Here is a 26,021-nt window from a genome sequence, read left to right as displayed (position 1 = left end):
CCTAAGGCCAGGTTTCCCATGTACTGAATAACAATTCTAAAATGATTAGCTTTATAGTATATATCATACTAGTATACATCTTACTCGAAAGAAATTTTTTAAATGTTTTATTGAAATTGAAAGCATTATTACTTCAAAAAATCTGGAAAAAGTATAAATTCTTAAGTGCAGTAACTCCTCTTCATGGGAAATATTTCCTGTGCATTAAAGTTTTACATTCACATATTTATGTAAGTAAATGGGCAGACCATATGTTCATGGAGATAGAAGGGATTAGACTACTCCTTGCTTTAAGTAGCAAAAGCAATAACTGATTATTTTTAAAACTTTGGGTGAATAAAAGTTTCTAGTTTCATAATGATTTTAGGCATTTCTCAATTACTCATAATGTAAAACAACTTTTGAAACAAATTTCTTTTTTATAATTTTTCAGAAAGAAAAATATTAATCTACTTGTGTCAGGATAACTGCTGTGTAATGCCCACTTAATTTGTCCACAAAGAGATACTATAAATTCTGTAACTGGAAAACTGGCTCTATACTAAAAAACTGAACACACTATTTAGAACTGAGCACTTAAAAACTGAAAACCCTACAGCTGCAGCTTTATAGTAACAAATGCTGCTCTACCTTATAATTTATATTATCCTGCCTGATTTAATAATATGCTGCTTACAATCAACTATATAAGCACAATTAAGTTCTAGTTATGATGTGGCAACCTCTCTAATTTAATTACAGTACAGGAGTGACAGCTGTTGCAGTATCCTTGTTGATGGTGTCTACTTGTGAATATGAGGTATTCCATGGTACTTCCTCCTCTCTTTCATTAAAGATTTAAAATTTTTCCTTATGATATAGCAAGTTATTCTCTACCGCACTCGTTTTTTCCAAACTTATGAGATCAAATAAACTTTTACATTCATCATTTTGATACATGCATGACAATAATTACATAAATAGAACTGCCTTATGCTCTAAAAATTAAGGTCAAAGAGAATTAGTACTCACAGGTGTTCATTACTGCATGGTCAGCCTGATAAAAGAGCAACTGGGGCATAGTGGATGGTCGCTAATTCTTCTTAAATAACTAAACGAATAAACTGTCCTAGCCCTATGGCAAAACTAAAATATTTATAGCATTCATAGTTTCGTTCCCTTACAAAGGATAATATAAAAATATTTGGAAGATTAATATTTTTGGTCTCTCATGACTTGAAAATGAACTACTCCATCTATAGAAAACCTATGACTCATTCATTATATTTTGATAAAAGATCACAAATCAGTTTTCCACTTAATCGTCTATATTTTCCCAAATCCTTGACAGTTTTGGTAAATAAAATGACCTAAAATAGCTACAGATTTTTTATAGAGTTCACTCTCAGTTACTCTTGAGTTCAACCGAAGCAGTGTCAGTCATCTATGGTAGACTGTAATTACAAAAGTAATGAAAGCAATGACTGTTTTGTTTTATGTTCAGTGCCACAATCTCAAATCTATTCAACCTGGAGAAATAATATTGTTCAAAAACTCAGCAGCAAAGAGACTGAATCTGAGGTATCATTAGTGGCTTAAATGAATGAGAATATAACTTCAAGTAAATCATGTGCCATCACAACACCAGTTAATTACAATTTGCCTTGAATGAAGTGAGACATTCAGCCCCTAAAATGTTATCATCCATGCCATGTTATAAAGCCATAGCGAAAAATCCTTAAGCTAGTACCCTTTTTTTGTGGTTGCTATTTAAGGCAAGTTACCATTAGTAGCAAAATGCCCAAAATAAAAGAAAGATGAATTAGTTAAAGCATTCAACTAGGAAAAAGAAAACTATGTTAGTTGTCAATAATCACTTCTCTTCAGTCATATCCTTTTGGGATATTATTCCATATAGTAGATGATCCAGCATGTTCAATGTTATAACGTATTTGATGAAAGAGGCTATTAAGCAGCCCTCAAAAATCCATTTGCCTTTCTCTTCAGATGTTTGAGATCCACATTTGACAATGACTATCATATATGTTAGGAGCGTAAGACCAGATTCTTCACATACGGTATTTAAAAAGTCAACAATCCGGGGCTTCCCTGGTGGTGCAGTGGTTGAGAGTCCGCCTGCCGATGCAGGGGACACGGGTTCGTGCCCGGGTCCGGGAGGATCCCACATGCCGTGGAGCGGCTGGGCCCGTGAGCCATGGCCACTGAGCCTGTGCGTCCAGAGCCTGTGCTCCACGGGGGGAGAGGCCACATCAGTGAGAGGCCCGCGTACCGCAAAAAAAAAAAAAAAAAAAAAAAAAAAAAGTCAACAATCCTATAAAGTAGGTATTGATCTTCCCAGTTTATAGAAGACAAAACTGAGGCTCAGGAAGGGAAAGATCAAGCACCTTGCACAAGGTGACACAGCCAGTAAATGGCAGAAATAAAATTAGAACCCTGATCTTATTTGATACAGGGATTGTTAGTACTTTATTAAATTACATTCAAGTAATTTTTATATTAATTTCATTTTAATCAATACAACCTAGCTAAATTGTGAAGCTGATAATAATATGGAGATAAGATTAACATTCAGTTGGACTTCTTTTTCCATCCCTTTATCCATCCTCCCACTCATCCATCTCACAGTCAAGTAATGAAAACCACTATTTGTCTGGCAATAAATAAAGAAGTATGGACAAGAGGCAGACCTGAATCATGTCCTGAAGGCTCAAAGTGAGAGAGTAACATAAGCAAAATGAATTGACTACTGGGTGAAATTCCAGAAGAATAAATTTTTCTCTTCTAAAGGTTTACTCCAGAAGGACTTTACAAAGGTGGCAGATAATGACAAAGACGTGAAGCTAAGAGATTAGAAAAACAAAGTAAGGAAGTTACAAGATGGTTTTTATAACACTTCAGCACTTACATGGCACATGCACTTATATTTTCATGTTTATACTGTATATTTGATGCTTCAAAGAAAAATTAAATGTTTGAAATAGTTGTTTGAGTAGTAGTCAAAGGATTACAGGGTACTTTAGAACATTGCTTCTCAAATTAGTCCATGAGCCAGCACCAACAGCATCACCCAGGGGCACTGTAAAAATGCAGTACGCTGCAGTTGATCACCAGACCTAAAGAATCAGAATCAACGTTTTAACAAATCCCCAGGTGATCTGTATACACATTACCGTTTACAAGGTCTTGCTCTAACAAGTATAAGAAAAGGTTAATCCTCACTTTATGTAAATTGACAAGAGTTCCATAGAAGGAACAGAGTGGGCAGAAGAAGAAACACCAAGGAGAAAGAGGCTCATACGTCTTAACTTTCTCAGTGCTCCTCTCACTGGACAAAACAGAGAACCACAACGAAAGAGAAGATCACTACTGGTTTCTTGAACTATTGAAACAAACACTGTAGGCAAGAAGCTGTCACTCATGCCTAGCCCAAATAGATATTCATGAAAAAAATTATTTTAAATAAAATAAAGTGTTAGTATCTAATGTCATCCATTCAGAAAGCCTGCAGCAACATCTTAGGTAAAGTAGGAAAAGAATGATTCCAGAGATAACATGGCTAAAGAAAAAAAAGTAGTAGAAGAGCTATTGAGAGATTTTATATGTAACTCTATAGGTCTGATAGGTATGAAAAATACATTGCCTAGGAAACAAAAATACACTTCAAAGTAGTTCTTGTTCTTTATACTGCTCTTTCACATCCCAGAGATCTCTTTAAATCCTACTATCTTGTTATTCTCTCACAGAATACCCTGAAATCTTATATAGCAAATATCAAAATCTGCAGTAATGTATTTATGTGTATTTATTTGTTTAATGCCTTTTTGTCTACCATAGTCAGATCCATAAGGGAAAAGACTGGGGTTTGTTTCTGTCCCTTTAATCTAACAATAAATATGGGTTGATCATATTAGACAGATGAATATTTGCTGAGTGAATGAATCAAATAATGCATATGTATTAATAAGAATGTTTCCTTTTCTAGGCATCTACCTATACCAAGAAACTAAATAAATTTTATAAATACATTTGAGTTTCAGGCCCCAGATAAACATATGTATTTTAATCTTAAATCCTTTCTAGAACTTCACTATTTGAAATATTCTTTCCTGTTTTTCTACACATTTTTTAGTTTCTGTCTTATTTTTGATTGAAACTCTGTTTCCATAAACATAGAAAATTAGTAGCATTTGGTGACAACGACTTTAAATTTCAGGCATAGACGTACCATGTTTATATAGCAAGTGACTAAATAACTCTGTTTCTATATAGAAATTCTAGAGTCTTCCATTGTTGTAAGCCCTTCTTTCACAGCACTTGTGAAATCCACTTCAAGGAAATCCACTTCCTCCCGAAAGGAGCCACTAGGTGGTGTTGTGGCCCAGGACTAAAGCAGACTAACTCCTGAGTATCAAGCTAGGAGTTTCCTATTCTAATTCAGCTCTACATTCCCAGATACCTCCATTCTTGGAAGCCTAGTAATGGCTATAGGGCCCTTGAACACAGGTTTCAAGACAAATCAAAGCTCTTCATAGTGCTTCACTGAAGGAGAAGATGACCTGAATACTTTTAATTGAGGAGATCTTTTAAGTGCAACCTCTCTCAAATAGGAGAAATATTTAATTAGCAACTTCACTGATTGAGAGACAAAAAAAAGCAGACTCCAAGAAACAGAGAACAAACTAGTGGTAACCAGTGGGGAGAGGGAAGGGGGGAGAAGCAATATAGGGGTAGGGGATTAAGAGGTACAAACTATTATGTATAAAGTAAGCTACAAGGATATGCTGTACAACACAGGGAATATAACCAATATTTTATAACTATAAATGGGGTATAACCTTTAAAAATTATGAATCACTATATTGTACACCTGTAAGCTATATATTGTACATCAACTACGCTTCAATTAAATAAATAAATAAAATACGCCTTCTATTAAGATTTTTAAAGTTACATTTTAGTGAACCAATCACAGTTCAGTATGAAAAAAGTATTATAAAATACCTGCTGTAAAGTATTCCAAGGGCCACACTGAAGAATTTCTAGTGTACTCAAAGGGGGCATCACGTTGACTGGGCATTTTACAAGTCTCTTTCTCCTAACAATTTTCTTCTGTTGATTTTGCTTGAAAATTTCAAACCAGGGTTTAAATGATTTTATCCAAGCAAGCCTCTTTTCCTCAATAGAAAATGTAAGTGTTGGCTCTGGTACAGAGCAGGTCACTATATTTTCACATTCAGTTCTATTTTCATGACATTCTTCTGGAATTTCTTTAATCTGAGACTTCAGAGAGTTAACTTCTTTAAAAACCAAAGAGTTTTTTGCAGTATTGCCACCCAAGTCTTCACAAGGAGCACCTCTACCTAAAATATAATTTTGCTTGTTTATTTTGCCTTCTACATTTATCATAGCATCATTGGTGTTAAAAACCAAGTCACTATTCAGAGCACTGCCTTTTGGGTTCTCCTCAGTTTCTTTAGATTTTAAATCAATTTCTTTTTCTTGTAGTGTTATATTTTCCCCTATATCTGCAGGATTTTCTAATTTTAGTGGTAGTGGTTTTTGTTTTATTGAAATCACTGAAATTTTCTTCATATTATTGTCTTCATGTAATGTTCCATTTTGTTCTGATATCTCTTCTTTTTCTACTTGTTGTATCTTATTCTGTTGATTATCATCGATTATTTTCTGTGCTTCACTGTTTACCTCATTAATTTCTTGATTATGTCCTAATATGATTATTTGGGTTTCTTGTCTCATAATCTCATTTATGGAAGGTTTCATGACTTCTTTTTGTATTTGAGAGTTTAATTCTTGCAGCTGAAACTGTTCGTTCACATTTTCTTTTAGATCTAGGTTTTCCAATTGAGTTTTTTGGTCTATGTTTTCATAATTCCTTGCTTTTTTGACCGATTCTTCTGAACATTGTTTTGCTAGGTTTTCATTTTTTTCTTCCATTTTAAATACTGGCAAAATTGCTTGGCTTGATATAGATTCTTTTAATTGCACTTGTATTGATTCTTTCAATACAAGGTGTCTATCTACATTTTCTCTCTTATTCAATTCTTCAACTGGCAAAGGGGGAGCACCTTTCCACTTCTTTGACTTTTCATCCCCTAGTCTTCGGGCTACATCATCCTTATTCTTTGATCTATCTTCGACAGTTAAATATTTGGCATTATCATCTCCGTTTTTTAATGCTCTACTTATTATTAGCTGTTTTCTTGCAGCTTCTCTTAATCTCAATTTTTCCTTCTTTAGTTGTTGCTCTCTTTCTTGTCTCAGGATGTTCTTTTTTTCTTCATATTCTTTTTCTCTCCTTTTCCTTCCCTCTTGCTTCTGCTTTTTTATCTCTTCTTCTAGTCTTTGTTCCTCCTCTAATCTTTTTCGTTTTTCTTCTTCCATTTGTCGTATTTTTGCTTCCATTTCCTTCCACTCTTGAGCTTTCCTTTTCTTACTTTCTATTTGTTCCTTTATGATTGGGCCATATTTTTGGTAGGCCACAAATGCTTTATATTTAGCTTGAATTTTTACAGCTGCATTATGCTGCAGTTTTAGCAAACGCATTTTTTCTTTTTCCTGTAGGTCTTTAAATTTTTTTCTTTCTTCTTCCATTTGTAAATGCAAGTTTCTAATAAATTCCTAAAATAAAGTAAGATAAATAGTAGTCAGCATAAATTAAATGTGAGATGTTACTGAAGTATCCAAAATATAGATTGAGAACAAATACTAAAACTGAAATCATAGTAAAGTCAATACAAAATTTACTTAGAGGAACTAATTTATTTTAAAGGGTATATTAATTTTTTAAATATTTAGGAGCTTCTATCAAGTTAGTAAGTTGATACTGTAATGTTATGGCTATACTAAGCCACCCAGACACAGATTGAGGAATTCCTTGAAGATAGAAAGCTTATGAAATTTGAATGATACAGAGAAAAAGAAAGAAAAGCCTCAAGCTAAAATCTGTGTAGGAGAAAAGGACTTCAGACTTTCCGAGATGGGAGTTCTGATAAAGGAACTAGCACAGGGACTGCAGAAGTGGGGAACTATTTTGTGACTTATAATACCAGGAAGGTGAGGTAGTACATACAAGTAAGCCTAGTTACACGTCTTAACCTTTCTCAACTATTAAGAAAGTTGATAAACACATTTTGCATTAAGTGAGATAATCTGGAGGTAGGTGAGAAAATATCACTGTCACTAATGTTCTAAAACAAAAGTAAACAGATCAACAAAATTTGGCAAATATTTGAGAAAAACTAACACAAAAGATGTGAGGCAATAAAAATGCTTCAATAAGAAGATGGAAGAACCAATTTCTGAGAAAAGAGCTATTTAAGTAAAAATTAAAATAAAGATATTTTTAAGAAAAAAATGTGTAAACAAGAATAACCTCATATAAAAATGAAATGCAAGTCCTCAAATAAAAATATGACTCACTCAAATAAAAAAATCAATATAAAATTGCTGAACAGCTGATTGCCTAAACAAAAACTTCAAAATTAGGTGTCTCCCAAAACAACATATAAAACACAAAGCTATGAAATATATGTCAGAGATGTTCAGGTGTAAAGAGGATCAACACAGAGACCTCAACATATGACTAATAGGAGTTCCAAAATGAAGAACTGAGGAAAACCAAAGGAAAGAGAATCATAGAAAAATATGTTTTCTAAACCAAAAAAAACAAAAGGCTGTTAAGATACAGAGTTAACTTCACACACACACACACACACTGATACACTCATATACTAGATACTAGCAATATTTCAGAACACTCCATGAAGGCAAGGATTATTTTCTGTTTTATTCACCGCTGTATCTTTTTTTTTTCACCGCTGTATCTTGAGTACTTACAGAAGTGCCTGGACACAGTAGAAAACCAGCAAATATGTGTGGATGAATGTAAAAAGCGAAAAATCCCAAAGCTTCAAAAGAATGTAATGAATGAGTATCAAATTTGCAATCATAGATGGCATGTGAAAAAATAAATAAATATGCAATGGAGTTATATCTTTAAATTGTTAAAACTAAATGGTAATAAACCTGCATTCTGTGTCCAAGAAAACTAATCATTCAGTTTTAAAAGCAAAATAAAAGCATTTTCAATTGTGCAAAGATTGAGAAAATTTGCTGTCCAAAAGTATATTTTTGACAAGTATTTAGCTATATACTGCAGGAAGGGAAAACTGAGTCCAGAAAGCAGAGGAAGACTGGATTCAAAGAACACTAATGATCAAAGAAACCCTTAACACTTAGCACTTAAATTTTTTATTCTGTCTTCTTCTTTCCATCATTTCACTTAAGGACTCAGCTGCCAGCTTACTGCTGCTCCTTTTTAGGTAATGTGTCTTTTTTTCTGGCTGCTTTTAAGATTTTTCCCTCTTGTCATGAATTTCAATACTATTAAATCCTCAGGTGTGATTTTCTTTGTATTGATTCTACTTGGAGATCTTTAACCATCTTCAAATATTCAGACTGATTTTTCTAAAACAATTTGAAACCATTTCAACTATTATCTCTTTACACATAGGTTCTGCCCCATTCTCTACACTCCTTCCAAGATTACTATTATACACATTTTTTATATTTTCATTACGTATCCCATATTTCTTGTATACTTTTCTGCTTTTCCCATTATTTTTTGCCCTCTCTGTGCTTAAATTTGGGTATTTTCTATTGACTTCCCTTCAGATTCATTAATGTTCTCACCTGCTGTGTCAAATCTACTGTCAAACTTATCCACTGAAATTTTATTTTTATACACTGAACTATTCAACTCTAGAATATATACTTGGTATTTCATTAAAGATTCTAATTTTCTTTTCATATCACCTGTTTAATTATTTTGCTACTGCATGATAGTTATAGGTTTTTTTTTTAACATCTTTATTGGAGTATAATTGCTTAACAATGGTGTGTTAGTTTCTACTTTATAACAAAGTGAATCAATTATACATATATCCCCATATCTCTTCTCTCTTGCATCTCCCTCTCTCTCACCCTCCCTATCCCACCCCCTAGGTGGTCACAAAGCACCAAGCTGATCTCCCTGTGCTATGTGGCTGCTTCCCACTAGCCATCAGTTTACATTTGGTAGTGTATATATATATATGTCCATGCCACTCTCTCACTTACCCTTCCCCCTCCCCATGTCCTCAAGCCCATTCTCTAGTAGGTCTGCGTCTTTATTCCCATCTTGCCCCTAGGTTCTTCATGACCATTTTTTTTTTTTTTTAGATTCCATATATACGTGTTAGCATACGGTATTTGTTTTTCTCTTTCTGACTTACTTCACTCTGTGACAGACTCTAGGTCCATCCGCCTCACTACAAATAACTCAATTTCGTTTCTTTTTATGGCTGAGTAATATTCCATTGTATATATGTGCCACATCTTCTCTATCCATTCATCTGTTGATGGACATTTAGGTTGCTTCCATGTCCTGGCTATTGTAAATAGAGCTGCAGTGAACATTGTGGTACATGACTATTTTTGAATTATGGTTTTCTCAGGGTATATGCTCAGTAGTGGGATTGCTGGGTCATATGGTAGTTCCATTTTCAGTTTTTTAAGGAACCTCCATACTGTTCTCCATAGTGGCTGTATCAATTTACATGCCCACCAACAGGGCAAGAGGTATTTTAATGGCTCTCCTAACTCCAACATTTGTATTACCTGAAAGTGAGCCACTACTGTCTTTTTTTTTCTTATCATTCATAATGAACCATGTGTCTTCACATGTCTAACCAACTTTTTTTTTTCTTTCTTTTTTTTGCGGTACGCGGGCCTCTCACTGTTGTGGTCTCTCCCGTTGCGGAACACAGGCTCCGGACGCGCAGGCTCAGCGGCCATGGCTCACGGGCCCAGCTGCTCCGTGGCATGTGGGATCTTCCCGGACTGTGGCACGAACCTGGGTCCCCTGCATCGGCAGGCAGACTCTCAACCACTGTGCCACCAGGGAAGCCCTAACCAACTTTTTTTAATTTAGAGATGGCCAGTATAAACATACTTTTTCAGGAATGTGTTTGTATAAATTTTAAAAAGACTTGGAAAAAATACAATGATAGTTAATATTTTTAGCTACATTACAGGATTATGGGAAATTTTATCTACTTTTTACTTGTAATTATTTAAAATAATTTTATATAAAAACTGTGGAGTAAATTAAAGTTAAAACAATAAACATGTCATCAGGATCATCTTAAATTTAAAGGGGTTATTTAACACATTCAATTAGTTGTGTTAAAGAAATGCAGTCACCTTTTATAACAATCCTCAATCATAATGAAGTATTCGTAATAGTATGTTTTCTCAAAACTTAAAAGAAATTTTACAATTACAAGAGTATATAGACATGTTCACTCATTGAACCAGTTTATTTTCCTTTTCAAGACATTCTATTTCAATGAGAGCTTCTATAACTAAGGTATTTTTAAAACTTTAGTAAATTAAATCCTATACCAACTAGGCAATATTATTTTAAAATATCCATTCCAAGCATAGTAATTTACTTCAAATGGAGAATGATTATTGTGCTGCTTAAAAACAACAAACACATACCTCATGCTGTTTAAATTTCTCCTTCCATATTTTCTCCTCTTTATGAAGTTCATCATTCATCTTGTCCTGTTCTTGCTGAGCATATGATAATATTGAAATATTATATTCAACTATCAAACAATATTATGTTTATTATGTATGATTCTTACGACATATATTTGTAAACAATGGTTAAAGATAACAACTCACCCAATGGTCCTCAGTTATTAGTACTGGGCTAACAACTTTAATCCCAACCTGAAATATAATAAAATGATACCTAGGGTTCCCATTAGCATATAAAGATATTTACAATCTGGGTAAGTCGTTTTATTTATTTGAGTTTATTTATATGTTTATTCATATAATAAAATGCATTGGCTAGAAATACTCCTGGACAATGCAAAAATTACAGATGATAATGTGTGTTAAGATGGGTTTTGCATTACAATTTTTTTCTCTCCACACCATTTCATTTAATTCACATAATAAATCAGTTCAGAGGGTAATTGTTTTCTTTCATTAACTCTTTATTAGCATCTACTTTGTAAAGGCTCTGCAGAATAAAAAAAAAATCAGTAAAATATAATCCCCTCCCTCAAAAACCTTACCTTTAATAATATGGGAATGCAATCATACATTCACACGTTGCCCCAAATTTAGCAAAATAAGTTTATCACAAAATAAGAACTATAAGGATTATGGTAGGAATAGGTGCTATAATTAGAAGATCATGAAAGGTTTCATACAAAAGATTGTTTTTGAAATTATTAGGCTTTTAAGAGATTAAATAAACATTTTAGGCATTTATTAAATGTTTTTGAGCTAGGAAAATGATTACAGCTCTGTTTTAGAAAAATTATAAGGTTACATTTGATAGAATTAGAGAAAGTAAGTCAAGGAGAGACACTAAGGAGATCAGTGAGGTAGGTATTAGAGAAGTCCATGTGAGAACCAATGAGGGCCTTCTGCAGATAGGGTAGGAGGAGTCAGAAGAGACACAAACACGATGTAAATATGAAATGGTCATAAACTGCCAACTGACTGGATAAAAGGAAGTGAGAAAAGTTCTTTGGACATTATCTTATAGGAATTGTGGAAACTTTTGATGGCATTTAAGCAGGGACATAACTTTTTTTAGAAAATAGTTATCCTACCAACTGCACTATGGTGCATGAGTTTACAGAATACAAGACCAAAAGTAGGAAGATCAATTAGAGAGTATAGTAAATATTCCAAGCTAGACATTAGGACATCCTGAACTATGGGGTAGCAGTAGACATATGGATGAGACAGTGAATAATATAACTATTAGAAGGAAGAGGATAGTAAAAGAGAGAGAAGAGTTAAAAATGGTCCATATCTTTCTAGCTTCGACTATGATGATAGTGTAACTCATCAAAATAATGAACACCAGAGGAGGAGCACGATTCAGAAAGAAAGACAGTGCATTCAACTTTAGATACATTAAGTTCTGAGTGTAGGAGAGTTATGTAGTTCGACTTTTTTTGTTATAACTATAGATTTGGTTCTGAACAGCCATAACTGTGTTTGAGATTATCAAGAGAGAAAACACATGGAGTAAGAAAAGAAAGAACAAAGGATGGAATCCTTGGTAGGACCACATTCAAGGAGAAAGAGAAAAAGAAGCCTAAAATAGATATCAAGGAAGAACGGCCAAACATGTAAGAAGACAGTCAAGGCAGTATGGTCCCACAGAAGTCAAGAGAAAAAGAAATGGTCAGCAATCAAATTTTTATTGGCATGAAATGCTAAAGAGGCAAAAATAAATACTGAAATAGAACCTGTGAGTATGGTTCTAGAAGCCATTGGTTATTTTTGTCCAAGCCAATTTAGAAAACATTGATTATTTTTGTCAAAAGCAGTTTCATTCACTGGGGCGGTGGTGGAAGATCCCTAGCAGATTTAGGATTGAATGAGAGATGAGGAAATGGATTGAGCACAAATAACTACTCCTTAAGAAGCCTGCCTATGATAAGTAGACCTAAGGAGCAGCTGACGTGAGACATATAAAGGAAAATGATCTCATGATTTTTCTTTTGTTTTGTTTCTAGGACAGGAGAAAATTGAACGTGCCTATAAGCAATAAGAAAGGAGGAAGCTGTAGGGGTGTTTCAACATAAAGGAAAACCGGGGTAAACTGGAAAATGATAGAATATAGAGCAAAGGCGGGAAAGCTAGCCTTTGGTAGAAGAAACCTCTCTTACTGATATAAGAGCAAAGGCAAAAAAAAAAAAAAAAAAAAAGGCAAAAAGTCGACCACAGAGATTGATGCTAACTAGATGCAGGATGAGAAAGACAAAGAAATTTGTAATCGATGCAAAAATGTTATATGATAATTTGTTAATAACGAGGAGGGAGGAGTTGGGTAGAACTCTTAAGGAAAGAGATTTACGATAGCTGTTTTGGAAAATGGAAGAGGAAGCTAACAAAGGACACAGAATAGAATTACTAAATAAGTAAATTATTTAGGATCCATCATTATAAAATTACGGAATGGTCTCACTGGAAAACTTTCAAGCCCCAAGGTAAAACAAAGCACACATTTAGAAACCCATTAAACCTACTAATGTCATATATATTTTTTAAATCATAATTTTATGATAAAGCACAAATTACTTTCGAAAAACAAGTTACAATTCTTCAAGGGTAGGGCCCTGGTGTTAAATCTCTTTTGTATCATGTAAGCACATAGCTGAAAGCTTTGCCCTTAAAGTAGTCAGTAAATTTTTGTTACAAAACAAATAAAAATGGCAACTTAGCTGAACAGAATTTTAAAATCAGATGTTTTTTAGAAAATATTTGAAAATATCACTAACAACCAATAGCAATAATACGTTTTACCACAAGCCAGCAAACACTTCTCTAAGAATCTACATTATATTCACTCCTACTCTGGAATGAAAAAAAAAAAAAAGCTTCTGACTTTTGGAAATGACTAATCTGGGCTGTGGAAAGGAAAATATAACTAAAAGAAAGCTAAACATTCATCGCTTACTATTAGAAAAAGCCATGGCCAAGCTGGTTAGACAATATTATCACTTTTTAATTTATTTATTTTCTATATAATCAGGAAATGCAGTGTACTCAACACTGGAGGCTTGAATACCCTGAACTGTCTATGTGACTACATGCTAAGGTTCTCTATATGGAACACTCAAACTAGTAAGTCGTGAGTAATATATAAGGCAACTTTAGTAATGTAAAACAAGAGATGTAAGTCCTGTCTGTTATCCATACATTCTAAACGGGCTAATGGCCCACAAGTAGGTCCTAGAAATCCACCAGTTTCTCAATATGCCACTACCATGACCTGAGGATAAGGACCACCTGAGGTGCAGCTGGGAGGAAACAGAAATGAAAAAAACACAAAATTCCTTCACACCAAAAAATTTCTATTCCCAGGAATTAGCTCATTTATGGGAATGAGGCACATACCATCACCTACATGGCTAAACCACTTCAACCAAATATGTTTTACAAAATTGCTAGATATCAGACCACATAGCAAGGACATTACATGATTGAGAAAATTCTATTGCCTTTTTCTATGATTAGAAGGGTGTAGAAAAGTAACAACTTATGTAGTAAATGTCAGCTTTTTTAGGACAATCTTTGAAACTATGAAGTTTCAAAGCAGTACCTGAAATTCTAATGAATTTCATGAAAACTAGGCAAGGAGTCCATATTAATACTGTTAATCCACAGTCAACTGCTTTGATTATTAGGACTAATTAAAACCCATAGAATGGAGCTCAATTAGCACCATAAACCAAAACATCAATACTGTTCAGAAGTAGATACTGATTTTTTTAAATGTATGAAAGACAAAAATTAAAATTAAAAAACCTTACCTTCTGAATATTCTCCAATTTCTTCTTTTCAACTTCAAACTGTTTCATCCAGTAATGTCTTTTTTCTTCTTCTTCTTGAAACTGCTTTTCTTCTCTATCCCTCTGAGCTTTGAGAGTTTGCTTCTGTTGGTCTTCTAGTTCTTTCTGTTTGTCTTGCCAAGCCTCAAAGGACTGCCTACATCTTTCTTCCACTTCACAGTATCCGAAATTTATATCAGCATCATCTGTATTCATGAGGAGAACAATTTTTAAATCAAAACAGTCAAATCTGATCCAGTGCAAAGTTTAAAAGTAATTTCAAAATAAAGAAATAATGTCAGTATATTACCAAAGTAAAAGTATGCAAAATACATGTAAATTCCATTGCATCAATAAAGAAGTCACATAACTTGCCTTAAAGTATTCCATAAGACTTCTATAAAAACCTAATGTGTGTGTGTGTGTGTGTGTGTGTGTGTGTGTGTGTGTGTGTGTGGTGTGTGCATGTGTGTAGTTAAGGGATACATAAGGAACACAGTTAAGAGACACTTAAAAAATTCAGGTCTGCGTATATCTATTGCAGTCAGCTATATATGTGGAAAATTTTTTTTTTTTTAATGTGGAAAATTTTTAACTCTACTTACATGAAGTTAAATTAGGAGTCATAAAAAAAACTATGAGAACATGTAATTAAATAAGCATAGCAAGTACACAATATTTTTCAAATATTGTGACTATATTCTTCTAAATGTCAAAAGAAAACTGTCTACTTTTTTTCAGATTATTAAGGTCAATCACATAAAAATTATCATAAATATCACCAAGCAATTTAGTCCACCTGGCAAAACATGTTCATCCACAGGCAAATCACAAGGATCAGGCTCTGGAACAGAATCAGGACTGCCACAATGAGTTTTACTTCTCAGAAATTCTTTTTTTTCTATTTCAGATAACATCTAAGAGGTTAAAAAAGTACCAATGATTAAAGAAAAACAAAATAGAGAGTAAAGCTATTATTTTAATAATGCATTAAGTATTTACATATATAGAACTTTATTTACTTCAAATCACTCTCAAATACAATTCTATATAGCATATTGATAATTATTCTCTTTATGGTGAAGAAAAATGTTTTTTCCATGCAAGCGCACTCTGTTTTACCCTCCTAATGTATTTCAGAATTCTAATTACTTTCTAATATTTACTCACAATATTCAATTAAACTGCTTAATAATCATGTCAAAATGTTTCTACTAATATGTGTTTTCCTCCTAATACCTTTCTATATTTCTTATCTGCAGCAATAGCTCACATATACAAATTGCTAATATATTCAGTATGTTTTAAAAACAGAACTATTCTCTAATTTGCCCTGACTTACACACAAGTTATAATTTTGATTAATACTTTTCCATAATTATACTTCTATATATTCTAGCTTGAAAGGTACAGGATATCTATTCCACTGAAGTAGCAATATGATAATTCAAAATTAATATATTTCAGGTTTGAGGGTTACCAAAAAAGAGAGTAAGAAACATACATACGAGTAATTTTCACATTATGCTAAATACACAGAGAGCAAGAATAGAGTAAGGTAAAATTACAGTTGGGTAAAATGAGAAGTAAAAATGATTTCAAGATGCTGAACCTGTGGAAGAGGTTTTCTCTTAAATACATTTCCGGGAGTTTCACCCAAAAATGCTAGGCTCTCCTTTACTCTTACTTTTTTACGGATGTTTCTGTTTTACCATTTTTTTTAAAAAAAAACTAACATAAGATATTCTACGTTTAAAGTTTCCACAGGGTATTTAAAGTCTCCACTGGATCATAGTACATTCCTAAGCAAAGTAATAATATTAGAGTATATTTCATTGTTTTCCTTGGAGTTTTTAGGGAAAAAATACTATTCAATATAGTTCTGCTCTCCTATCTACATTAAATTCCCAAGTATTGATGGTTCAAATCACTATTTCTAATATTTTTAAAGATTGAAATTTATATTGTTTTATATTATATGCCAGAGGAGGAAACAAATCCAAAAATTATTAGCTTAAAATAATTAAATTTTTAAGCCAGTGAACTTTAAATGCTACGTGAGAGGTAAAGGTAAATTTCTAACTGTAATATTGAGTACTTTCAGTCAAACAACATATACCTTCATTAATTGTTCTGGATTTTCTTTACATTCAGTTCGTAATTCTATCCTTAAATGCATATGATTATTAGAAACTGCTCCATAATCATAGCCTATAAAGAGAAAGAAATATTATAACTTTAAATATTAGAGCAGGACACAACATGTTAAAATCCCAAACTATTTCATCATCCTTTAATCTCAAATTCTACCACAGCATATTCTTGATCAGTAACTCAAAACAATAGGAAATACTGAAGAACAAAGAACATAGGAAATCTGTAATCTTTATTCAAAAATAAAAATAACAGATCTTTAGATCTCTTTATCACCTTTCATATTCTAGACTGAAGTTCATTTTCCATGTACACAGAATAATGCTGTGTTTAATATCACAATGACACCTTGATTAGAAACCAACAAAAGTTCAATTCTACCTGCCACAAACTAGCAGTATAATCTTTCAGCACAAGATACTGAAAATGCTTTAATAAAAGTCTTAATTTAAAAGATTACAATTATTAACGTGTGAATGAAGTAAACTTTCATTCCCAATTTTTTGAGTTTTTGTTGAATTTTATTGTGTTTTTATCATCTGTGCAGATGTAGTTATGTTTCTTTTCCTTATTCAATTAACATATTTTATCATGGTAATGTTCCCTAGTAGTAAACTATTTTTTACAGATGACCATTCTGCTAATTGACTATTCACACCTATTTTGTCTATTATTATAGATTTTCTTTTTCAACACCAATTCACAACCTCTCTGGCATGTTTTCTTATGTGAGAGCTGAAAAGCAAAAATAACATTCTCCAGATGCCTTTGAAGCTAGGTTTCTGAGGGTGATTTAGGTTCTGCCAATTGATACATTTGTGTAAGTCTTTCTTTTCTTTTCTTTTTTTAAAATTTATTTATTTATTTATTTATTTTTGGCTGCATTGGGTCTTCGTTGCTGCGCACAGGCTTTCTCTAGTTGCGGCGAGCGGGGGCTACTCTTCATTGTGGTGCACAGGCTTCTCACCGCAGTGGCTTCTCTTGCTGCGGAGCACGGGCTCTAGGCACGCAGGCTTCAGTAGTTGTGGCTCACAGGCTCAGTAGTTGTGGCTCACGGGCTCAGTAGTTGTGGCACATGAGCTCAGTAGTTGTGGCTTGTGGGCTCTAGAGTGCAGGCTCAGTAGTTGTGGCACACAGGCTTAGCTGCTCCACGGCATGTGGGATCTTCCCGGACCAGGGCTCGAACCCATGTCCCCTGCATTGGCAGGCAGATTCTTAACCACTGCGCCACCAGGGAAGCCCAGTCTTTATTTTCATAAAAATATTATGTGTGAAGAAAGGCAGAGAGAGAGATTTTCATTTTTCTGGCTCAGACTATGACAGGGGGTGCTTTGGGTTGGAGATAGCAGGGTATAGTAGAGGATTAATGTCTCTGAATTTCTTTATTATATCAGCAGCTCCTGCTGCAGCCCAGTTCTACAATGTACTTGCATGTATATTTTCTACACTTTGGATGTTCAGCTTAGAATCTGTTTCTTCAGTTCTATTAACAATTCTTTTATTTATTGTAATAGCTAGTCTCCAAAGATGTCACTCCCACACTTCCTGGTATGATACCCTGTGTAGCCCCCTCCCACACAGAATCTGTGCTGACCCTATGTAACCACCAGGATGTAGTAGAAGTGATGTTGCATGACTTCTGAGAATAAGTCATATGAATCTTTACAGGGTTCCATCTTAGTCTCTTGATATTTTGTTCACAGGATGCTGTTTCTCAGAATCCAGGTGCCATGCAAGCCATAGGGAGAGACCACATAGGTGCCTCCAGCTGACAGCTCCAACTGAACTCCCAGCCAACAATTAACATCACTGCCAGTCATTTCAGTGAGCCATCTTAGAATTCCAATCCAGTAAAGACTTCAGATGACTGTGGCCCTAATCAACATCTGACTGTAAATGCATAAGAAATGTAAGCAAGAACTGATTAGCTAAAGCCCAGTCAACCCACAGAACTATATAAAAGATAACAGCATACTGTTATTTTAAGCCACTAAGTTTGTTTTACACAAATACTCCCCAAAACCTTACTGCTTAAAGTAGCTAAAACAGCTTTTGTCTACAAATGAGAGCCCTAATCAGTACATCCATATTCATAAATAAAATTAGCCTCAGTTTCTCTTATGTATGTGTATGTGAAGCTTGCACAGTTTTGTATTTAACATGTGCAGTTTGGGGCTTCCCTGATGGTGCAGTGGTTGAGAGTCTGCCTGCCGATTCAGGGGAAACGGGTTCGTGCCCCGGTCCGGGAAGATCCCACATGCCGCGGAGTGGCTAGGCCCGTGAGCCATCGCCGCTAAGCCTGCGCGTCCGGAGCCTGTGCTCCACAATGCGAGAGGCCACAACAGTGAGAGGCCCGCGTACCGCAAAAAAAAAAATAAAAATAAAATGTGCAGTTTTTTACAAATGAAATATTATATAATATGCAGATTTTTTTGCTCCTTGATGGATTGGAATAATTCAATTGCAAAATTATCCCTAGTTCCTAATGACACTTGAGAAGAAATCTCTTTCCACCTTCAGCCAAATTATTGATTTAATCATGTCTTCTCCTTTATCAAGCAATTTTGATAATTTGAATTTTCTTAGAAAATTATTCTATTCATTGAGACTATCAAACTTATTTGATTAGAGCTATATACATGGGATCTTATAATTTTCTAAACCACTGTTATAACTGTAGTTATATAATCTTTCATGTAACTAATTTTTTATAATTATATTTCCCTTGCTTTTTTTCATAATTAGGCTCTATACTTGCCAATATATTTAAAATACATTTTCATTGTATAAACCTTAGTTTATATATAAATATATAAATATAAATAGGAAAACCATTAAAATCCTCCATAACTCGACTGTAGATAAGCACTGCTAAAACCTGAAGGGTCTACATAAGTCTTTATATATCCTTTCACACAGGTACTCAGAACAAAAACCTTGGAGCCAAATTTCCTCTCTTCCTTTCATACAAATCAATCAATAAATACTTCTGTTTCTTTCTACCTTAAGAATGCTTTCTAGAATGTGACTGTTTTTCATCATTTCTACTCAAATCACTCTCATCTCTAACCACACTACTGTGACAGTCTTGTAGTGGACTCTTGCTACCTCAAGCCATCTTCTCTGCAGAGTCTCCAGAATGATTGTCTCAAAATATGTCAGATTCTGTCACTCCTTACTCAAAAACCTTCATATACTCAGAACAGAATCCAAAGTCCACATCTTGGATTGATAAGAGCCCTGTATGATCTGACTCCTTATTTTCTTGGATATAACCACAAAGGCTTACTATTCTTTGAACATATTACGCCCACTCAGTGTGCCTTGGCCTTTACGATTCCCTCTTTCTGGAACACCAGCCCTCTAGACATCCACGTGACTCACTTCTCCTTCATTGAGATATCCCATGTGGCTTACTGTCTCATTTCAGTCACTACTTAAATATCACCTCCTCAGAGAGGCCTTCCTTGACCTACCCTATCTAAAATAGCAATCTTCAATCTCTATCCCCTTCTCTTTTTCTTTCTTTTTTTTTTTGGTTGCACTGGGTCTTAGTTGCGGCAGGCGGGCTCCTTAGTTGTGGCATGTGAACTCTTAGTTATGGCATGCATGTGGGATCTAGTTCCCTGACAAGTGATCAAACCCAGGCCCCCTGCATTGGGAGCACAGAGTCTTAACCACTGTGCCAGCAGTGAAGTCCCTATCCCCTTATCTTAAAATCCTTCCTTCATGGAAGTTACCATTATTGAAATATTACATATGTATTTATTTGTTTATTGTCTGTCTCCCCACACCAGAACATTAGAATAAGAGAGGACCTCTGCCTATTTTGTTCCCTGCTGCATTCTCAGTGGCTAGAACATATCCTTTCACAAATATTTTTCGTACAAATATCTATGAATATCCACATTATAGTTTATACTAATATTTTTATAAATGACATCAAATTTCATAATAATTTTAATAGTATATCATGAAACTCTTTATGTTACTAAATATTGTCTAAGCCGTATTTTTTTAATGAGTGTATTGTTAGACACACCAATGTCCTGTTGAACATTTAGGTTGTTACCATTTTTCATTATAAACTAAGCCAGGATTAATTCTAGTTAAATCTTTGTTCATTCTATTATTCTTAGAATAAATTTGCAAGAAGTAAATTTGCTCAGTTGAAGCAAATAAAGATTGTGAGGCTTTGATATAAATTATATTTTTCTCCAAAAATATGTATGAACTGATACTTCTAAAAGAGTCCCACAATTAGTTTTCTTTTCTTTAACATAAAGTAATAGAATGCCTGGTTTTAATTAGAACTGGTAAAACAAATTGTTAGTGGCTAGTACCTACTGGAGACGTAAGGAAGGTAGTAAGTAAAACAAATGAATGAACTAAATTGAACAGACCAATATACTACGGATATTTTATTAGAGATAAATGCACATACCTGTATATGACAAGAGACAAGAACTTCAAGCAGTTTAATTTTCTAAAATAAATTATTCATTATTCATACTTACAGAAAACTTATCTGCCAAGCAGATGAAAACTGTACTTACTTAAAACATCAGTATCTTCCACGTCCTGAAGAATGAGCTCTTCAACAGTTTTACTTTTATTCTTTATGACGTTAATACAGTGAAGAACTGAGTCAGGTAATCCATCTAAATCCTAAAAATGTAAATAATAAAAGAAACTGTAAAATTCTTTACTAAAACTATGTATCAAAATCTGTTTTGATATGCCAAAAATTTGAGTAAAATGTGTAAATGAGGTAAAAGGGCTCTGTATAAAGAGCATAATTCAAACAAATATATTTGGTTAAAATTTGCTTTTAATTTTCAGGTGGTTATAAATTGCATCCATGATTCTGTTGGATCTCATATTCAAATGAATAATTTCAGAACTTTTGTCACAGTTAAATTAGCTGTGAATAAAAAGATACAATAATATAAAAATATTATTTTCTCCAAAAGTATTATGTAGGTTATTGCAATCCTAATTAAAAATCAAATTGTAATTATTTTTTGAAACTTGACAAATGAGTTTTTTGAAAAAAGCTTAGTTGAAAAGATTTTGAAATAGCAGAACTACTAAAGGAATTTGACCCATTTTATATTTAAAAATATAAAACCACTATAGGGCAAAAATTAACACAATAATGGAAAAGAATAAATAGCCTTGGACAGATCATATGTATAACAACTAAATATATACAACAGATATGACAAATCAATTGAGAAGAGGTGGATTATTCCATAAGTGACCCTGGGAATATTTGTTAAATATATGCAGGAAAATTTTAACTAGACCTACTTTTTATAACATAGCTGAAAATAAGTTTCCATTGGATTAAGGATTTTTATATAAAAGAATGAATCCATGAATAACTTTTCTAGGCATATAAACATTGGAGAAAATACACAAATGAAAAGAAAATAAACGTTTGGTTTCCAAAAAAGTAACTATTCTTTGGTCTAAAGATTTCACATACATTTTGCTTTTTATGCATATCTAATCACATTAGAATGCTCATGATTAAGTAAAAAAAGCAGGATACAAACATACACATGTGTGCAGATACATGTATATATATATACACATAATTATACGTATAGTACAATCCCAATTTTGTGAAAAATGCACGCATATACATGTGAAATTATAGGTAATTTCTACCTTCAATATACCATTTATATCTAAATATCTACTAATATATATTGCTTAAAGATGACCCTAAGGAAAAAATGAGATAAATATACAAAACACACTGAGAAAAGTAATATTTCTCCTAAAAGGCTTATCCAGTTAAAAGGCTCAAAAATACAACACAACACATACTGTATCACTAGTATCACTCTGGGTTTCTGATTTTGAATCACTATCAAAATCATCTTTTTCCAAGGAAGAAATGCTGATTTTATCCAATTCAGCTTCTATTTCTTCTTTGAGCTTTATATCATCATCATCGTTGTCTTCCATCATCCTTCATAATAAAACACAAAACCATTTAAAGAAAATTGAAGAGGCTAAATGCTGGTAAAAACTATAGGTTCTTTAATGTGCCCTACCAATCCAACATGCTCTAGGTAAAAATTTAGTTTAACATAGCTTTAGTTTAACAAACTTTTCTCACACCTTATCATGGCTGTACTATATATTGAAGAAAATGTTTTCTCCCTATGTTCATTCATTATTTCTTTAATGTTTTGACTACAAAATGATCAACTCTAATAGTACTCTTAAATTCTCTAAGGGAAACGTTACATGGAATGAACTGGCTTACCTTTCTGAACCAAGAAACTTCACACTAAAATTCATTTTCATGGTAATAATTAATGGCAAAATACCTCTGAACAGCTTGAGTATTCAGAGATTAAAATACTTATAAGAGAACAACCTATGTCTATATATGGGGAAACATGTGGTTAGTTTCTACTCATTAAATCAGGGTTGTTAATTCCACCAGATAGCCACATGTTTTAACCAACAATAACATGTTGCAATAATGGCTAATACATGGCTTATAAGTTCAATATTTATTTCATTTAAATCTTTAATGCTTGTAATGGATATGGGTCAAGCAGTACATTGTAGTAGGTCTTCACATCATCATCGTTAACTACCATCATTAGCTTCCATGTATTAAGTACCTGTGACAAACCAGGCACTAGAAGACACTTGAGTGATTGATAACTTAATGGGTTAAAGGTCATTATAGTCATTGTATAGGTGAGAAAATCAAGGTTGGAAGAGGTTACTTAACTGCCATAGTATGATGCTAGTAAGTAATGGAAGCAGGATCCTAATTCAGAGATCCTGAATCCAAAGCCAGTGCTTTTCCCACTATCAAATGGTATCCAAACTCAGTCAAGCTCATTATCTGTCCAGCAATCCCTTGAACAACTTCTAGTCCAATAGTCTTCAAACTGCAGATGGTAACCCATTCGTGGATCAATAAATTAATTTAGTAGCTCCTGATCATCTAGTTTAAATGATAGGATAGAATAGGAAAAGTTAGGATAAGTCAAAAAAGAACTGTTATAAGTACATGTATATGTATGCACGTGTGCATGACCTGCAATGAAAATTTTTGTTTGTTTATTTTACTGTGGGTCTTGGTATAAAAAAAAGGTTGAAAAATATTGTACTAGTCAGCTTTTATTTTATTTTCCAGACTATTCCAAACTTTCATTCTTTCCTCCAGTCCCTGGTCTTTCCACTGCTGTCTTCTTCCTGGCTCTTCCTTCCTTTTTTTCTTTCCTTCCTTCCTCCTTCCTTCCCTCCTCCATGCTCTCTGTACTTCCATCCCTCCTTCCACTCCCTTCCTCTTTATTTTCCATCTTTTACTCATTCATCTCAAAATCAACTTTTTGGGAGGCTACAAGATGCATCCACAACAGTGCTAGGTGCTACAAATACACTGATTAAATAAGTAACCTGTTTTCATAGAGTTTATAGTCTAGTTAACAGAGAAAATGAAACATCCTCATTTTCCTATTTCCTTTCCTGAAGTCTCTTCTTACTCTAATCTTATTAGGAGAGGAGACCCTCTTCCTAATAAAGTGTAATCCTGTACTTATGCTCTGAATCTGACAACTTCTCACCTACTGAACTGTCTGCTCCATCCACTATCCCTTCTGTTTACTACTTTGCCATACATTTGTATTCCACTGCCACTACCTCCATAAACAAAATCAGTTCATTCCTATCAAAAAAAAAAAAAAAACCCACACAATACCTGTGCCTGTCCTTCCTCTAGCTATAGATATCACGTATCTTTCTTTCACACATAAATGATTTAACTCGACTGATCTCCATGTATTGCATACACTCTTAGGCATTTATCCCAGAGAAATGAAAATTTCATTAATAAATGAAAATTTATGCTCACACCAAAACAAATGTTCACAACGGTTTTATTCATAATAGTCCCAAACTGGAAACAACCAAAATGTCCCTCAATAGGTGGATAGTTAAACGGACTCTAGTACCTCCATACCATCAGCAATAAGGGGCATGAACCATTGATGTATGCCACAATACCAATGAATCTCCAGGGAACTACACTTAGTAAAAAGCCCACAGCAAAAGGTAATAGACTATATGATTCCATTTACATAACACTTTTGAAATACTAAAATTTTATAAAAATGAGGACATATTAGTGATTGCCACTAATGGAGTGGATGGGATTGGAGGAAGGTGGTTATGGTGATAAAAGGGCAACATGAGAGATCCTTGTAGTGTTGGAACTGTTCAGTATCTTGACTGTGGTTAATTAGTGAACATATTCAGATGATAAATAGTGTATTACATAATACACACACAAATGAATACAAATAAAATTGAGGCAATCCGAATAAGATTAGCAGATTATACCAATAGCAATATCCTGGTCGTGATATTATACTAGAGTTAACAAAGCATTACCATAGGGAGACACTGGACAGAGTGTATAAGAGGTATTTCTGCATTATTTCTTTAAGCTGGATGTGAATCTATAATTACCTCAATAAAAATTTATTTTAAAATATTCTAAGTACTAAGAGGACAGTTAAATAAATTATGATAAATCCATAGAATGGAATACTACACAAGTCCTTTAAAAAATGGGTACATTTACTGTACTCCTGTGGAAAGGTAGCCAAGAAGAAATAATTGAACAAAGGCAAGTGGCTGAAAACTACAGAGAGTAACATCTCTTTTGCATAACTATATGCACGTACACACACTTTTTTTAGACAGAAACTTTCTGGAAGAAATTGGGGAACTTTTAATTTTCATTTCATACCTTTATGTTGAGTGATTTTTTTATCATGAATATGTATTACTTTTATAACTTTAAAAGCTAATTTTAAGGTATTCAATTTTACTCATAACCTCCCTCTTCCAAAAGAAAACAAAATAAAACCAGAACCAGTGCAAAATGCTACCTGTAATCAATTAAAATGCGATTCAAAAGCTTTGCTAGGTGGAAAATTAGATTTTTTTAAAACATGGCTATAAAGCAGAATGTACAGATTCACAAAACTTTCTATAGAAAGAAAGGTGGGAGAATAGGGTAAAGGAGACATTTTCATTATATGTCCCTCTCTGCTCATCTACTGGCTCTTTAGATCAGCCCTGCCCAATTACATATTTGAGCAACATATTTGATTTTAAATTTTGTAGTAGCAAATTTTTAAAATGTAAAGAGAAACAGGTGAAATTTTAATAATATATTTAATTCAATCCAATATATCCAAAATATTATTTCAACATATAATCAATAGAAAATTATTAATTATAAGGCCAATATAATTACAAAGTTTACATTTTTGTTTTGTAAAATAATTCTTCAATATCCGATGTGTATTTTACACCTACAGCACATTTCAATTCGCACTCGCTGCATTTAAGCCCTCGATAGCCACCCCACCTGTAGCCGGTGGT

At 33.5% G+C, this 26,021-nt stretch overlaps 1 protein-coding gene across 1 annotated transcript in view; it reads right to left on the bottom strand.

Moving 5' to 3' along the window:
• Window positions 1-22,571, bottom strand: part of LRRIQ1 (leucine rich repeats and IQ motif containing 1) — a 173,931-nt gene extending 151,360 nt beyond the window's left edge. The window contains exons 1-7 of the mRNA XM_060023871.1: window positions 22,428-22,571; window positions 21,146-21,257; window positions 16,555-16,646; window positions 15,235-15,352; window positions 14,418-14,641; window positions 10,564-10,638; window positions 5,002-6,639 (exon numbers count right to left, since the gene is read on the bottom strand). Of these exons, the coding sequence (XP_059879854.1) occupies window positions 5,002-6,639; window positions 10,564-10,638; window positions 14,418-14,641; window positions 15,235-15,352; window positions 16,555-16,646; window positions 21,146-21,257; window positions 22,428-22,571 (2,403 nt within the window). The remainder of the gene's footprint in view (window positions 1-5,001; window positions 6,640-10,563; window positions 10,639-14,417; window positions 14,642-15,234; window positions 15,353-16,554; window positions 16,647-21,145; window positions 21,258-22,427) is intronic.
• Between the last annotated feature and the right edge of the window lie 3,450 nt (window positions 22,572-26,021).

Source organism: Delphinus delphis, chromosome 11 (assembly GCF_949987515.2).
Source record: "Delphinus delphis chromosome 11, mDelDel1.2, whole genome shotgun sequence".
NCBI lineage: Eukaryota > Metazoa > Chordata > Mammalia > Artiodactyla > Delphinidae > Delphinus > Delphinus delphis.
This window is presented reverse-complemented; position numbering and strand designations above follow the sequence as displayed.